This window comes from Phascolarctos cinereus, unplaced genomic scaffold (genome assembly GCF_003287225.1).
Source record: "Phascolarctos cinereus isolate Bilbo 61053 unplaced genomic scaffold, phaCin_HiC Scaffold_4;HRSCAF=312, whole genome shotgun sequence".
In the NCBI taxonomy this organism is placed as follows: Eukaryota; Metazoa; Chordata; class Mammalia; order Diprotodontia; family Phascolarctidae; genus Phascolarctos; species Phascolarctos cinereus.
In genome coordinates, this window is record NW_027555847.1 from 718,875,902 (window position 1) to 718,891,929 (window position 16,028).

Here is a 16,028-nt window from a genome sequence, read left to right on the forward strand (position 1 = left end):
CATGTGTGAGGAAGGTGAGAGGCCAGATCTCCCTTCTAAAGAATGAGATGAACTCGAAGGAAAGAGGTGCCTTCTGGGGCAGGTGGGCATCTTCTCTAAGACAGGAGAGACTTGGGGAGATAAACGCAGGACCCCAAAGTAGCCTCCATCGCCAGCCTGCCTGAAACGGCCTAAGGAACTAACAGCTTCTCGTTGGGGGCGTCAGGGGCTGGGGAAGGAGCAAGTGGCAGGTACAGAGGGGCATGTCCATGCAGGGCAAAGGGTGCTTGGCTCCCACATAGAATAACGTGTCTGTTGCTGCAGGGGGAGCACCGGCCTGCCTGCCTGGGGCTTCCTGGGAGGTCTGGAGCAGATGAGGGAAGTGGGAAGGAGAGGCACAGTCAGGGCGTGCCCACCACGTGTGGGGCAGTAACACTGGATGGGCTGGTCCAGGAGGGCACACATGCCTGCCTCTTCGTAGCTGGTATGTGAGGGGAGAGCTGGGGGGGAAAGGGCTACCTCTATTCAACCATACGAGTCTGAGAGCTCAGCTTTGCCTTTGAGGGGCTAGAGGCTGGGCAAGAGGTCAGGCGATAAGTCGGTATATGTGTCTGAGGCGTGTGTGTGTGTGTGTGTGTGTGTGTGTGTGTGTGTGTGTGCAGGGGATGAGGTTCTGGGGGGGGTGTAGGGGATGAGGTGCTGGGGGGGGTGTCTGTGCGTGTGTAAGGGATGATGTGCCGGGGACCCTCCGAAGGGAGGAGTGGGTATGTGGTCACTGATGACCTGTGCTGTGCAGCTGGACTGCTAGGGGAGGGAAGTTGGGCGGGCCACCGAATACTTGTGGGGGTTGGGTTTTCCACGGTTGTTCATCCACGTGCACATGTGGCTGTCCGTCCACCCAGCACAGGAGAGGTGGGAGCTTAGGGGGATCCCCCTTTGTTGGTAGCGCAGGGTGGTCCTAAGTTTACCTATCTCAAGAGCTGAGGGCATAGCTGGCCTAGGAGGGGGTGAAGGTAGCAAGTTAGCTCTCTCTCCCCTCCCTGGAAATGTATGTGGGGCACCCATCTCCTCCTTGGGGGGGTGAGGGGTAGTGTAGAATTAGATCTAGCACTTGGTGGGGGGGGGGGGAAGTGGTGCCCACCCCAGCTGGGTGTGAGACCCCTCACCTCTGTTTCCTGAACAGAGCTGACCCATGCCTCTGTGTGACTTTGGGAGGAAGGAGGGAGACAATCAGCTGGGAGAGCTGAGAGAGGGGGAAGAGAACAGGAGGGCAGAGAAAACGTCCCAGTGTGGGGGAGAATCTGGGGAAGGGCCTTGAGAAAGCTCCCTCCCTCCATCCCTCTGTAAGGTAGGGTCGTCCTGGAGAACGAGAGGGACCTGACAGGCAAAGGGGAGAGGGGGAGAATGAGAGAGAAAATGAGTGAGTGAGTGAGTGTGTGTGTGTGTGTGTGTGTGTGTGTGTGTGTGTGTGTGTGTGTGTGTGTGTTTGTGTGTGTGTGTGTGTCTGCCAAGCCTGATGCCTCTCTTAGAGGGGGAGATTTCCAGAGACCTCCAGGGAGGGAGCACGGCTGTGTCCTCCAAGACTCCTTGGGAGGGAAAGGGGTGGGAGCCTCTAAGAGCACAGGCAGGGTCTCTATCAGGAGAGGAGGGGACAGTCTCTGGGGGGGAGGGAGGCCACACTGGTGGAATTGGGACAAACCTCTAGGGAAGACAGATAATGGGACAAATCCCAGGTAAAGGGGTGAGGGTAGGGCCCTGGTGAGGGTGGGTGGGGCAATTGGAGGGGTCCTTAGAGGCTGGGTCTGGGACCTTACTCATTTGGGTCTTGGGAGAAATAGTGAAAGGGGGATTCCAGGGTGAGAGATTGGGGGAAACCCTGACCTGTCTCTGTAGTGATGGGGTAGGGGTAGGGGGCCCGGTGTCGTGTCCTGGGAGGGAGTTGGAGATGCTGAAGGAATGTCTTGCCCTTGGGGGACAGGATCAGTAGGTCCTGAGGAGAAACTCAGGCCTGGCCCTCTTGTGGGAAGGGGGTAGGAGGGGTCCCTGGGTGTCCCAGGAGGGGAAATGGGAGGAGGTGACCCACTCCTGAAGCCGCTGGGTGGAGGGGTGGAGGGGTGGGGCAGTGACGAGTGGACCGGGAAGCCTCACCTGGTAGAGCGCAGGGAGTGTGGGGGCGGGGAGGGAGGAGTGTCAAGTGTCAAGCTGTCCTTGCCCCAGGTGTGTGCGGAGGGGGGATCCCGAGGCAGGAGAGGGGGGAGGGGAGTGCCCAGGATGGGGGGATACCCTTGTCACATATGTGGAGTCACAGCCCCCCCCACCTGCGGGAGGGGTCACAGATGTCTGGGTGGGGGAGGGGGGTCCCAGCAGTCTCAGGTGGAGTCCCGTCGTCGGGGGGGGGGGTGTTAGGGAGGCAGAAGTCTCGGCGAAGGTAGAGGGGAATCCTACCAGTCTAGGGGGAAACAGTCACAGCGAGGGGGGGATCCCCGGCACTCCTATGGGGGGCGTATCCCGGTGGTCGGGGGGGGGGAATCACGGCAGGGGGTGGGGTCACAGCAGTCTTGGGGGGTGTCCCGACAGTGGGGGAGTCACGGGGGGAGGTTTTCCAGCAGTCGGGGAGGTCACAGCGCGGGGGGGGTCCCGACAGTGTCGGGGGGGATCATCGCGGGGGGGGTGTTCCAGCAGCCGGAGGGGAGGTCACGGGGGGAGGGTCCCGACAGCGTCGGGGGCCGCGGTACTCACGCGCCGGGGTCGCCCTGCGCGCCCACGAGGAAGCCGAACTTGTCGGTGCGGCGCTCCGCGAAGCCGTTGGCCTCCGAGTCGGAGCCCAGGGAGCTGAGCTCGTCGGCGGCCGAGGCCGCGTCCGGGCCCGGGACCAGGCTCTCCCGGGTCCCCGACAGGCTCCCGCCTGGCCCCGGCGAGCGCGGCCCGTTCTCCCCGCGGCTCTTCGCCATCGCCCGCCCGGCCCGGCCCGGCCCGGCCCCGCCCGCCGCCTCCGCTGTCTCCTCGGCCGCCGCAGCCGGGGCCGCCCGCCGCCACCGCAGCCGTCGCCGAGGCCCCGCCCCCGGAGCGCGTCCATTGGCCCGCCGCGCCTCCGGGCGGACCCGGAGCCGCGCCCCCGCGAGCGATCCCGGTCTGAACCAATCAGAGCCTGGGATGCCGGAAAAGCCCCGCCCCTCGCCGCTCTCCCCTCCTCTTCTCCCCCCAACCCCGCCCTGGCGGCCAGGCGGGCGGCCGAATCCTAGCCCTCCCGGACACGGGATTCCAGGGCCCGCCCACCTGGCTGTCAATCACCGCGACTCACCTGGACAGAGCCGAGGCCCTTTCCCGCCTCCTCGCCCCAACTTCCGGGCTCTGCCCGGCCCGCCCCCTCCCTGCCCAAAGAGCTCAAAGCCAGAATCCGCAGGGTCGCGAATGCGTCTCGGGTGTTAGACCCCTTCCCAGCGGGGCGCCCACCCAGCTGCCCAGCCGCGTTCTACATTAAGGGCTCGCCTTGCCTTGCTCTTAAGGGGGACATTCGTCTCCCACCTCCACACCTTTGCCCAGGCTGTACCCAGTGTCCACGATGGTCTTCATGCCTGCCTCTTAGAGTCCTTTGCTTCTTTCGAACCCCAGCAAGGTCACGCCCTGCATTAGGCCTTTTCCTCTTTCCCCCTGCCCCTGCTGGGGTCTCTTCCTGTCCCCCAATTCCCTGGCACTTACTCTGTGGTTAAGGGTGAGGAGCATCTCCCCCTTAAAACTGAGGGGGCTGTTCACGTGCCAGTAACCCCAGTGTGCCTGGCTCCTATTTGGGTGGCCGGGGTGGGAAGGCCCTGCGCTTGGGCTTCCTTCTCAGAGGGCTCCCTCTAGCAATGTCCACTAGACCTTAGAGGCACCAGGGATCCCTGCCCCTTCCTGGTGGTGCAGAGGGGTGACTTCCCTTCTCAGTCTCTGGACACAGGTGTGTGTGTGTGTCCCAGGTGTCTTCAGAGGCCTTCTCCAGCTCTTAGCCTAGGGTCCCAGGGTCTTGGGATGGGGGATGGGGAGGGGAGAGGATCTGTTTTAGCACCAAGTCAGGCATCTTCCTCATGCCTCTGGAAGGCGTTCTGCTGGAGCTTGGAGCCACAGAACCTGCTGCCTGTGTGACTTCAGGCACCTCGCCTCTCTGGGCCTCAGTTTCCCCATCTGTACGAAGGGGATCCAAGTTGCACTGCTACCTCCCTGACTATTGTGGGGAAAGCCTTTGGCATAGAATCCGTGTCTCCACCTAGGTACTCCCTTCTCTCTTGGCTTTCCTGACTCAGTGGGCTGGCTTTCTCCTCTCTCTCCCTCTGTCTGTCCCTCCCTCTCTCTCTGCCTCTCCCTCCCTCCCTCTCTTGCTTCCACCTAAGTGGTCTAACCGCTCCTCAGTGTCTCCGCTAGGTCTCCAGAGACCCACAAATCTAGCCCTAACCTCTCTCTTCTGGATAGCTGGCACCAGACATCTCCTGGACACCTCAAACCGCCTGCAACAGAACTCATTCTTTCTCCCCGAGTGGCTCAGGCTTGACCTGTCCGTTGAACCCCCAGCTGTTACCCCACAAAGCCAATCTCCAGCCAGACCTTGGCCTTTGTTCAATACCTCTGTTAGGGAGAGAACATGTTTCCCTCTCTCCACTCACCCAGCAACCAGCCTAGTCCTTGGCCTCGTTAGTCCCTCCTAGACTATTACAAGAGCCCACGAAATGGTCTTCTTGCCTCACCCGTCTCCCTGCTCCAATACATCCCCTACTCAGCCTCCAGAGCGATTTTCCTAAAGCACATGCCTGACGGTGCTCTATAATCTCCAGTGGCTCCCTATTCCCAGAAGAATCAAATGCTCCTATTTGTTAGTGAGAGCCCTTCACAACCTGGCCCCTTCCTCCCTGTTCATCCTTCTTACCTTACTCCCTTCAGTGTTCTCCACTATCCAGTCCACTGGCCTCCTGGCTGTTCTCCACCCACACTACCTCTCCCACCTCTGCACCTTTGCCTTGTTGCCGGTGCCTACCACGCTCTCCCTCCTCAGCTAGACCCCTTAGAAATTCTTGGCTTCCTTTAAGACTCAGTTCAACTCCCACCTTCTGCAGGCCTTTCCTGTCCTGTCCTCCCCCGCTGCCCTATCCCAGATCTTGGGGATCACCCCATCCAGACTTTATACATCCCTGGTTATTTGCACATGGCCTTCCCCTGTACTTCACACCAGGGACCTAATTTTCTGCCTTTCTTTGTATCTCCAGTGCTTAGCACAGGGCCTGGCACACAGTAGCACTTAATAAATGCTTGCTTGTTGACTGACAATTTCACACCTAAGACCTAATCACTTGTTTCACCTATCTCCATAATTATTTTTATTTTCAGTTCAAAATTCTCTTCCTTTCTCACCCACTGAAAAGGTATGAAATACATTGTACAGATGAAATCAGGCTGTAGTCCAAGGGTAGCCTTCCTTTACCTTTCTTTAGTGGGAAGGGACCTTTGAATTGCTGTCTCATTTGCAGATGAAGCCCAGGAGACCCAGAAAAGAGAAAGGACTTGCCTTGGACTCCTAAGGCCCCCCTTTATCAGTGAGGAAAGGGACACTGAAGGCCCAAGCTTCTGACTTCAAGACAGGCCTTCCAGTGGGCTCTGCGACTGGAAAGCTAGAGCAGCCCGTGGACAGGGGAGCCAGGCCTGGGGGATGATGGGAAGATCCCTGGTCGGGACGTCGAGACTCTCCTCTCTGGCTTGAGTGACCCATGGGCATCTCTCCCTTTCCGGGCCTCACTGGGGAAATGAGGGGGTTCAGTGAGAAGGTGTCTAAGGTCCCTCCCCAAAAGTCTCGGGGTCAGGGGGCCAGGAGCCCAAAGCTCTTAGTTTACCCTCAGCTGTTTCCCTGATCACAGGCCCAGCATTCTTGAAGGCTTCAGCGTGGCCTGAAAAAACTCCCTGGCACTTCTGGTTTTCCATGACTAGACGTGGAGACATCAAAAAGCAGATGTGGTATGGTCCCAAAACAGGCCCCGGGGGAGGGGAGCATGGGATATTTTAGGCCCCAGCAAAGGGTCCGGGCACAACATTCTTTCTTTCAAGCAGTTGGAGACAGAATGGCTCTGTCAAGGCTCTGGCCTGCCATCTCAGAATTCAAACGTGGATGGAGGGCACGGGGGGCCTGGGCAGAAGACCAACCTCTGCCATGCACCAGCTGGGTGGCCTTGAGCAAGTCACTGGAAACTGCTGGGTGGAGAAAGGGGCCCTCGCTGTCCGAGAGGTCTCTGTTTTCCAGCGTCGGCCAGCACTTAGCCAATGAGTGAGTGAGTGGGTGAATAAATAGGTTCATTCATTTGAACTTGCTTCCCCATTTGGAAAATGGGAATAATAAGATTTACCCTGACTCCTTATTCCCAACTGGAAAATAGGCATAGTAAGATCTGTCCTGACTAAAGGGCTTGTGGTAAATGAAATAAACAGGACAAGTGCTTTGTAAACTACTCAGCCCAAGACAAATAGAAACTACCTGGATTCTGGGGGGAGGAGGCGTGTGACTCCAGAAAAAGAGTGCTTATAGTCCTTGGAAGCCTGAGGCCCCCCACCCCCCAGTAGCCAGGTAGGGCAGCATCACATCACCCAGGGGCATCTGGCACCCACTGGGCAGGCAGGGGTGCCCTCTAATGGCCTCTTTAGACAAGAGATACGGAATGCCCACAGGTTCGACAAAGACACTATTCCTCCTCCAAAAAAATCACTCAACAGCCCTTAAAACAGGGGATGTCAGGACTGGGAGGGGCCTTAGACTAGGAGCTGGAGTAGACCTTTAGACCCTGGGATGTCAGAATTAAGAGGAACCTTAGAATAGAGAATGCTGGATGATGGAGCAGGAAAGACTTTAGAACAGAGAATGTTGGAGTACAAAGGAACCTTGGGAAACCCCCCCCACCAAGCTAATCCTCTCGTTTTCTAGATGGGGAAACTGAGGCCCAGAGAGGAGAAGAGTCATGCGGTGGCAGCCCCTTTCCTGGCTCTGGGCACACTCTATCCCTGGGCGGGGGGCCAACAGGCAGGTCCCTGGTTCCAGTCTCCCAGCCTCATCACATCCATTTTGGATTCATCCAGAACTGGCCCCGGGGCCCCACCCCAGTCTCCCCAAGCCTGGGGCTGATAATTCTGCAGGCTGCCCCAGTGAGGCATGTAGGACAATCTGGCCAGTTGCTGACAGCAGCTGTCACCCCAGCCAGTCTGGGAGGGATAGCCTGGCGTGCATATACGAAGAGTGGGGCTGGGATCTGGCCTGGGGCCTGGGATGGAGGGGATGGAGGGATGGGGAGACGTTCCTTACATGAGTCTGAGCCCAGCCTCAAGCTGCAGATGGGGTGGTACGTGTATGTGTGCTCACACTTGTGTGTGATCAGGGACAGAGGCCAACCAGCAGACAGGCCGGCAGGCAGACAGGCAGACCGACGAAATATGTGAACAATTCAGATGTTAGGTGCGGCGGATTTAGGGCACAGAATCAGGAATCAGGAAGGAGCTGAGTTCAAATCCGGCCTCAGACCCTTACTAGCTGTGTGACCATAGGTAGGTTACTTAACCAGTTTGCCTCAGTTTCCTCATCTGTCAAATGAGCTGGAGAAGGAAATGGCCAACCATTACAGTATCTCTGCCAAGAAAACCCCAAATGGGGTCATGGAGAGTATGCCTGAAACTAAAGGCATAACAACAGAAAAGGAGGAAATTAGACTCAGTTGGACTCAGGCCCCTCCCAGCCCTGCCATCCTCTGTTCCCAGGCCTCTCCCAGCCCTGCCATCCCCCGTTCTAAGAATCCCTATCTTAGCTCTGGTGCACAATGTTCTGTGGTGATGGGCCCAGGCTTGCCCCTCCCCCAGTCTGTACCCGGCCCTCTCCATGGCCAGCAGGCATCTCACAGATGCCATACTGGGAGCTCATGTTTGCCAAACCCCTGGCCCATATTCGGTTCCCTCCCCTGGGATCTTGCCTCTCAAAGGGGCCATTCACACGCATTCCATCAGACTGCATTCTTGGCCTTTTACCTCCTGGGCAATGAGTGCATTGGTCACGGCTCTCACCCACAGTGCGGGCCCTCTCTCCTGACCGATCAGTCTTGCAGAGGTGGCCTTGGTGCTGGCGTTTTTCCTCCCATCCCCCTGCCCCAAGCTGTCTCCCACTTTTCTCCCTCCTCCCCCCAAGTTGCTCAGCTTCAGGAAAGGATGGCTCTGCCCACCAAGGCTCAGGAGCGTTCACAGAGCCTTTGTCTTTGAGCTTATCTTCACAGCTTCACAGGGCACATCATTCTCTTTTTGACAGATGGAAAAGCTGAGGCTGGAAGGGGCAGAGCCACCAGCTTATTTTGCTGGGCTGGGGTAAGTAGGGTTCAGAGGCCATCCAAACTCTTCATTTTACAGATGAGGAAATCAAGGCCCACTGAGGGGATCATACAGGAAGTAAGTCACAAAGATGGGATTTGAACCCAGGACCCCTGAGTCTGTCCCACTGTAGAGGTCTGGTCCAGTGCCCTGGCCTCTCCTCCACCTCATGCATCATATCCCCTGCTGCCAGATGAAGGGATTGGCTTAAAGCTCACCCTCAGGAATAATCACAGCTGTTGGGGGTTGGCAAAACACTTAATAGGCATTGTGCCCTAAGAGCGCGCCCAGGTTCCCGTAGGCAGGAAGGAAGGAGGGCTAGAACCCAAGGCTTCCTGCCTCTGAGTCTGGAACCCAATCAACAACACTGCATCACGTCGCCCAGCTCCAAACCCTTTCAGTGGTGCCCAACATGAAACACGCTAGGGCAGGAAATGTGTGGCCACTGGAGCAGGGAGTCCCACCTCTGATCTGAGCTCTATCGATGATTTTACTCAGAGCCTCAAGTCTCTCCATCACTAAAATGGGGTTCATAGCATCTCTGGTATCTGCCTCCCAGGCTCAGCTGAGGTCATTAAAAATGAGAAATTGCTATATGAATGTCAACTAGTATTATTACTAAAGCCCACATTCCCTTTCTTGGCATTCAAGGCCCCTCACCCAGTCTGGTTCTTACCTCTTCTTAAACATGACTCCCACCACTCCCTTTCCTATGTCTTATGCCTTAGTCACAGTGAGCCACTCATTCCTTAAAAAGGCTTTCTGACTTCTGTACGTATTTCTCCCCTAATAGATGTGAGCGACTTGAGAGCAGGGATTGTCTTAACCTTTGTATCTAATCGCCAGCACCTAACACAAGCTTGGCATATAGCAGGTGCCCAAAACAAGCTTCGACACATAGTAGATGCCTAACACAAGCTTGGCACCTAGTAGGCACTCAACACACGTTTGGCCCATAGTAGGTGCCCAACACACGCTTGGCACTTAGTAGGTATTCAACACAAGTTTGGCACATAGTAGGTGTCCAACACATGCTTGGCACATAGTAGGTATTCAACACAAGCTTGGCACATAGTAGGTGCCTAACACAGCTCGATTACCCATGCATATCTATATCCCTGTTGTGTCCTCCTGTAGAATATGAGGTCCTTGAGATCAGGGTCTGCCTTCTTCTTTGGCTTTGGATGGAGGACCTGGGCCTCCATCAATGACCATTGATTGATGGAATTCCTGTCTGACCCACCCAATGGTTTATCAGACCCAGCCAGGCCTTAGGCAGTAAAGACAATGCTCAGCTCCCTGGATTATAATCCACTTTAACGCTTTGTAGGAATGCTCCTGAGAAGAGGGAACCACTGCCATTTTCTAACTCAGGAGAAGCAATGATGTGTCAGAAAGCTTATCTTACGGAGCTGTTTTTAAGCGTCCTGGAGAAGGCGGTCAGCTCCCTGTACTTGTCTGGGAGGCATTGCAGACATCAGGACAAGTGAGCTCTTTCTAGCAGGGTCGCCCTCTAAGACAATCCTATGCCCCAGACAACAGAGGACTCTTGGTGGCCGCACTTAACCTTGGATGCAAAGGGAATCCGAAGAAGGCTAATGAGATTAGCCCTTCAGCCCTGGCCTCTCCAAGCTGTCTTCTCTAAAGCTGCCAATGGGATTTCTTTCCTGTATGTGGGTCTGGGAGCGTGCCTCTGCAGATCCTTGGGTGGCTGTCCACTGCCCACATAGGAGCACCCAAATAAACTCTTTACCTGGCATCCCACGGCCTCTATGGCCTGGCTCCAAGCTCCTTCCTGGCCTGATGGTGCGTCTCCCTCGTCCCCATCCAGATGTCCCCAGGCTCTCCAGGCAGCTGGCTTCTCATGGCTAGGATGCCCTCCCTCCACTTCTGTTAAATAGCCTTCTCACTCCTCCAGGGCCCCACTGAGAAGCCTATTTCCCCCACATGGGGTCCCAACCTCCCCTCCAAAAGTCCTCTCTCCTTAATTGTCCAAGCACACTGCCTGCATTCTGCCCTGCAGGTTACTTACTTGTCTGACACCTTTCAGTGGACTGTGGGCTCCCTCTCACCTCCAGCGTAAGGAGTATCCTGCTTATACCATCCTGTTTATATCGCCGCTTAATTCAGATGTATATGTTTGCCAGCAGTTAGACCCTGGTCACACGGTGACCAGATACTAACTGCATCAGGGAAACTCTATGGAGTGGACAACACACAGCTGGAAAACAAGTTATGCTGCTCACCAAAGGTGGAAGGTTATTCCAGCTTAGATCCAGGCAGCAGCAGAGTTAAGTCTTTTTGTGGGGATGGTTTTCTGAAGGTCACAACCACAAACAATGAATAGTGAGGAAAGAGTGTTTCCTCTGCGGGAGGAAAGGGCTCTGAGGCGAAGGATGGGCCTCAGCCAGGCTTGCCCGAGGAGGCAGCCACACAAGACAATAGAGAACAGCTTCCATCATCTCAGCCCTTTGCCAACGGTACCTCAGTTGAGCCTTGGGACACCCCCAGGAGGTAGATGGTTCAACAGCAGGGAGGTGGCGCTAAATTTGAAACCAGATTCTGCCTCCTCAAGGCCGTGTAATGTCAGACAAATCCCTCCAACCCTGACAGGTCCATTTCCTTGGTGGTAAAATGGTGGGGGGGTGTACTGAATGTGCCCTCTGGTCCCCTCTGTGAGCTGGGAACTCCATGCCAGCCTCGCCTGTCCACACTCCCTGATGCAGAGTTCGGGGAACAAGGATGGAAGAAGGGCTGGGCGGTGAAGGCCAAGGCCTCAGGTCCAATCACAGGGGCCATTTACCCGGGGACTTTATAGAGCCAGTAAGTCCAGCCCCTTCCCTTTGCTGAGGAGAAAACAGAGGCCCAAGTTCACCCAAGTGCTAAGCGGAAGGCCTAGGTGTTCTGGCCCCAAGTCTGGACGATCTGGTTTGGTGGGTGCCTAGGCTGAATCGGGGATTCAGGGGATTCTGGCCAGTTCAACGGCAGATGGTAAAATGAGGAGTGATCCTCACGCAAGGTCACCAATAACCCCACCTGAAAAGAACGAACCAAACGACCTAACTCAGCTTTATTTCCAAAACCAGAACACCATTACTGATGAACCAAAGCGTCCAACACTGAAAAGGTGTGACTGAAGCAAGAGTTTAATCACAACAAAGTAACAAGAGAAGACAAATGACAACATGCCAGCTCCTCCTGCCCCACCCCTGCCAGGCTGCCTGAAGACCAGAGGAGGGGCATGGGGCCTCAGGGGCAGTGGGGTGGAGGCCAGAGGAGGGGCGTGGGGCTTCAGGGCCAGTCGGGTGGAGGCCAGAGGAGGGGCGTGGGGCGACCCGCTCCATCCAAGAGGACAAGCAGTGGCGCGTTCCACAGGCTCTCTGGCCAGAGCTGCCGGGTAGGGGCTGCCCAGACATTCCAAAGGGTGAACAAGTCTTCTTTTTTCACCAGGCCTGGGAAACAAGACCCACCCCGCCCCAACATCCCCCTCTGGGCAGCCTCTATTTCTTCCTCCCGCCTCTTTCCTTGAGTGCCAGGTGGATCATGGCACCGTTGGCCATGTTGTAGTACGCCAGGGAGTTGGAATCTTTGATGAAGATGCCCTGAAAGACACATGGTGCCGTGTGAGGATGGAGCAGCCAGCTGGCGGGGTGTGCCTGGTCCCGCCCCCACAGGCAGGCTCCGCATTCCGCCCCCACCTCAGCTCAGCCCGCCCCACGCACTCAGGGAAGGTGTTCTTCAGGCGCCTCCCAGGATCCCCCAATCAGAGAAGCAACAATGGGGGGAGGGGTGAGAGGAAGGAAGCCCCGGCTCACCTCGTACTGCAGCTTCTGCTTGCCAGCGGGCATGCCAGTGGCCTCATGGATCTTGACCTTGATGACAGAGACCTGCCGGACCAAGACGGAGCAGAGGTGACCCTCTCTGCAGGGCCCTGCAGGGTCCCGCCCCTTCCTGACCTAGGCGCCCCACTGGCACATACCTGGTCTGGCAGCGGGAGGGTGAAGACCAGCACCTGCCCATTCAGCTTCCATTCGGTCTTGTCCTGCATGTTAGGGACCTGAACCTTGATGGTGACCGGACCCTGTGACCGACAAAGGATGAGGAGACCCCAAACCTGTGTTTGAATGTGACCTTCTGCCCTGTTGAGGGTTAACTGATTCAATTTGCAAAGGAGAGAGGGCCAAGGTGAGGACTGACCTCCACTGGGTATTATTTCTCCTTGGTGTAAAGAAGCGATACTATTGACAACAGCTCCCATGTCTACAGCTCAGGGAGGTTTGCCAGGCACTCGATGTACATCAATGATCTCAGCTGACCCTCAGGACCACCCGGGGAGGGGGAAGCAGTCCTGTCCCTGCTCTGGTCTTCAGGTTTGTCTTCTGTGAAATGGGGCTGCTATACACCCCCTACAGGCAGCTGGCACCTCCCCCAGCCCCCATACTTCCATGGAGGCCTCCTGGGACAGCGGGTGCCTGGGACCTGGGCCTGGGGGCTTCCGGGGATCAAGAGCTAACAGGAGTGTCCGCTCCCATTCCTGGATCCCTTCCCCGCTTCCACCTCATCTGACTTGCTAACAGTTGGAAGGCCAGAGAAAGCCCGCATGCCCTCTGAACCCACCAGGTCAGTCAGTCTGGCTTCTGTCCCTCCGTCAGTTAAGACTCAAGAAAATCAGAGCCAGGCTCTCCCTGTGCTGCGGCTGGCTTTTGAGCTGTTCCCTCGCCTGGGAAAGCCCACCTGCTGCCCCCAGAGCTGAGCCCTGAGTCCATGACCAAAGGCTCCCAGGGTGAGCGGGGAGCCGAGCAGAAGCCTCGGGCCTGCTCCCCTGCTGACTGGTGCGAAGCCCCAAGAGCCCTCTTAGAGGGGGCCACACAGAGCCTCTCAAAGGATCCCCGCAGGAGAAGCAGGCACCAGGGCAGCCCCACCACCTCCTTCTCTAAGATAATCAACACTCTTCACAAACCAGAGGCCCCACAAGCAACCGGACGCCGTCCAGGCTGCACCACATGCCTTGTTCCTCCGGAGAAACTCTTCCTCGGGCATAAGGCTGTCTTCTGTCTTCAGTTTCTTAGAAGCAGGCTCATCCTCCATGGGTGGCGGGGGGTGGACAGGAGGCATGGGGGTCGGTGCTGGGACAGGTGCCACCGGGGGGGCCGGCACAAATGCTGGGGGCACAAAGACACACTTAGCCAGGAGCTTCCCGGGGGAGGTGACCATAGCCCTTAGCCTTATCCATGGGGAAAGCAGAGGCTCCCCAAGCCTAGGGAATGGCCCTCCTGGGGGCCTGCCCAGGACTCCAACAGCCAGAATGAAGGAAGGATGCGTGCCCGCGAGCCGTGCCCTGATCGATCAGGGGACCTGGACCTTCCCTCCATCTCCACCCCCCTGGGCCAAGCTCTCCCCGTGGCTTTTCAAGGGAACACGCCACGCTGCACTGAGAGGAAGACCACGAGGTACTGAGCCACACCTGCTTTCTAAACAAGGTTTTTCTAGAGGCAATAACAACTGAATCTCTACTATATTTAATTGGCTTATACAGATAAAATAAAATAAATATAAATGCAATAGACACGTGTAAGCCAGTACCGAAGAGACTGTGAATCCCTGCAGGAACCCAATGGGTCTTAGTGGTTAAGATGATGAGAGGGCACCCAGGCCAACCTGGGCTTCTCCATCAGGCCCCACCCACCCATCCCAGCTTCCTTTTGCAGACTGGAAGCTCCCCGAGGGCAGGAATCGGCTTTCTTTTCCATATCTGTGTTCCCAGCACTGAGCTTGGTGCCTGGCACCTAGTACACGCTATTAATAAATGACTAGTGACCGACTGAGACCAGAGCAGAAAGATGTCACACTCCTTTCCCAAGGCTTTAACTGGCACAGCTGCTAAGTGCCGTCTTCTGGTAGGATCTGGTAGGCCTGCCAGGATGGCGCCCTTCTACCACCAACCTGGCTGACCGATGGCTGCTCTCTGAGGAGGGGGCTGCCAGGCCAGTGTTACTGACAGGATGGCCAGGTAGGCAGCGACCCAGAAGGGGCAATCCCTGAGGGAGATGGAGGGAGGAGGAAGAAGGTTTTTTTTGGGCCCTGACTGCAAACACCAAGGCATCCGGCTAAGCCCTCAGGATATAAGACAAAAGCAAAGATAGTCCCTGCCCTCAAGAGAAGCTTCTGTTTTCAAGGGCAAGATGATAGAGGGGATGGCCTGGGAAGGGAGATTTGGTTGGGGAGTCCCAAGGATAGTGAGTGGAGCCATAAGAAGGTCAATCTGCTGACAGCAGGACCGTCGCTCCTGCCTTTTCCAGAAGTGATGGCCCGACCCACAGGGGCCCACAGGTGCCAAAGGCTGGCAGCCAGCTATGTGGATTTTGTTCTACGTCTGTCCACATCTCATCCATAAAGTGAGACGTGTGGACAAGGTCCCTTCCAGCTTGAAGCCTGTGATCCTGACGTGTGTAGGAGCTGAGTGCCATCAGACGCAAGGCACAGGAGGACGTGGAGAAGTGAACGTCTGTGTCTCCCCACAGCCTGTCTAATGCAGCCGCCCCCCCAAGCAGAGCACAGTCGTGCCACCCTTGACAGGTGGTCGTTCAGCTTTTCCTGGAAGAGCTGAGGACCAGGAACGGAGGCAGTTCTGGTGGTCAGACAAGTTCCTGGGGGCACCTGAGAGCTGCCCCACAGAGGCGGGGGATGATGAAGAAGGCACTGACCTGTTGGCACAATCATGGGAGGCGGACGCGGCGCCATGATGGGCGGAGCAGAGGGTGGCATGGGCACCACGTTGATGCGAGGAGCATGGATGATGGGCGGCATGGGAGCGATCACGGAGCCAGGAGGCAGGCGGACCACCGAGGCCATCGGGGGCCGCGGCATGACGGGACAGCAGACACAACTGTGGTTCGTACAGGTGGCGGCATCTAGAAAATCGAGGGGGCACGGGCACGGCGAGGGCCAGAGACCTCACACAGCCGACTGCCATCTGAGCCAGCAGGCCCTCCTGGGCCAACGGCCCACTGACTCCACACTCAAGCTGCTTGTCCGCCCCCTCATGAACCCCAAGATTGCTCGCTCTCCACCTAAAGGCTCGGACAAGCTGGGCCCCCTCCGAGGGAAGCTCAGCAGTCCAGCCCTGAGCCGGGTCCAACCCCGCGCCGGCCTCCTGCTGGAGAAAGCTGGAGCTTGGAAGCCTTCTCTTCCCTTTCCAGCCTTCCTCCCCTGGGCACCCCTGGAGCAGGCCCGCTAAGACTTCGATCCTCACTGAATGGTCCCTTCCCTACCCACAGCAGCCCAGGCCCCACTTGCTGCCTCTGAGCACCCTGACAGGAAAGGGAAGCTCTGGTAAAAGGGGCAGCAGCCCACACCCCTCCAGGGATCCGGCTTACCGAGGGAGGCCGGGGCACTGAGGTGATGGGCGGGGCTGAGGTGGGGATGCTGGGCGCTGAAGACGGCGGGGGCGCCTGAGGGATCTCGTTGGGCTTGCTGGGGCCGATCTTCTCCTTGCTATCATCCTCTGGCACGAGCCCCTTGGCCTTGTGGATGGCTTCGATCTGCTCCTGGAGAGTGATGTTGGCCTGGGCCGCCTGCTGGGTTCGGGCCATGCTGCCCGAGTGGCCATCCCAGGTGACCTGGAAAACAGGAAGCCCGGGGTCAGGGTCGGAGCTCCCTTGTCCCAGGAGGCACAAGCCTTGCCCGCTGAGGAG

At 57.2% G+C, this 16,028-nt stretch overlaps 2 protein-coding genes and 1 long non-coding RNA gene across 3 annotated transcripts in view; 1 reads left to right on the plus strand and 2 right to left on the minus strand.

Annotated features, from left to right (window-relative positions):
- The window catches only part of TBC1D10A (TBC1 domain family member 10A), a 38,276-nt gene extending 35,295 nt beyond the window's left edge, over positions 1–2,981 (minus strand). The window contains 1 exon segment of the mRNA XM_020996627.2: positions 2,719–2,981. Within this exon segment, the coding sequence (XP_020852286.1) occupies positions 2,719–2,930 (212 nt within the window). The 5' untranslated portion in view covers positions 2,931–2,981.
- On the plus strand, positions 1–14,156 carry LOC144457143 (uncharacterized). Its single transcript, XR_013486500.1, has 2 exons — positions 1–82; positions 11,421–14,156. It is a non-coding gene; the product is annotated as an uncharacterized LOC144457143 (long non-coding RNA).
- SF3A1 (splicing factor 3a subunit 1) overlaps positions 11,463–16,028 on the minus strand; it is a 22,184-nt gene continuing 17,618 nt past the window's right edge. Inside the window, 7 exon segments of the mRNA XM_020996618.2 lie at positions 11,463–11,936; positions 12,150–12,221; positions 12,314–12,415; positions 13,342–13,496; positions 15,039–15,209; positions 15,212–15,245; positions 15,711–15,953. Coding sequence (XP_020852277.1) covers positions 11,835–11,936; positions 12,150–12,221; positions 12,314–12,415; positions 13,342–13,496; positions 15,039–15,209; positions 15,212–15,245; positions 15,711–15,953 — 879 coding nt within the window. The 3' untranslated portion in view covers positions 11,463–11,834.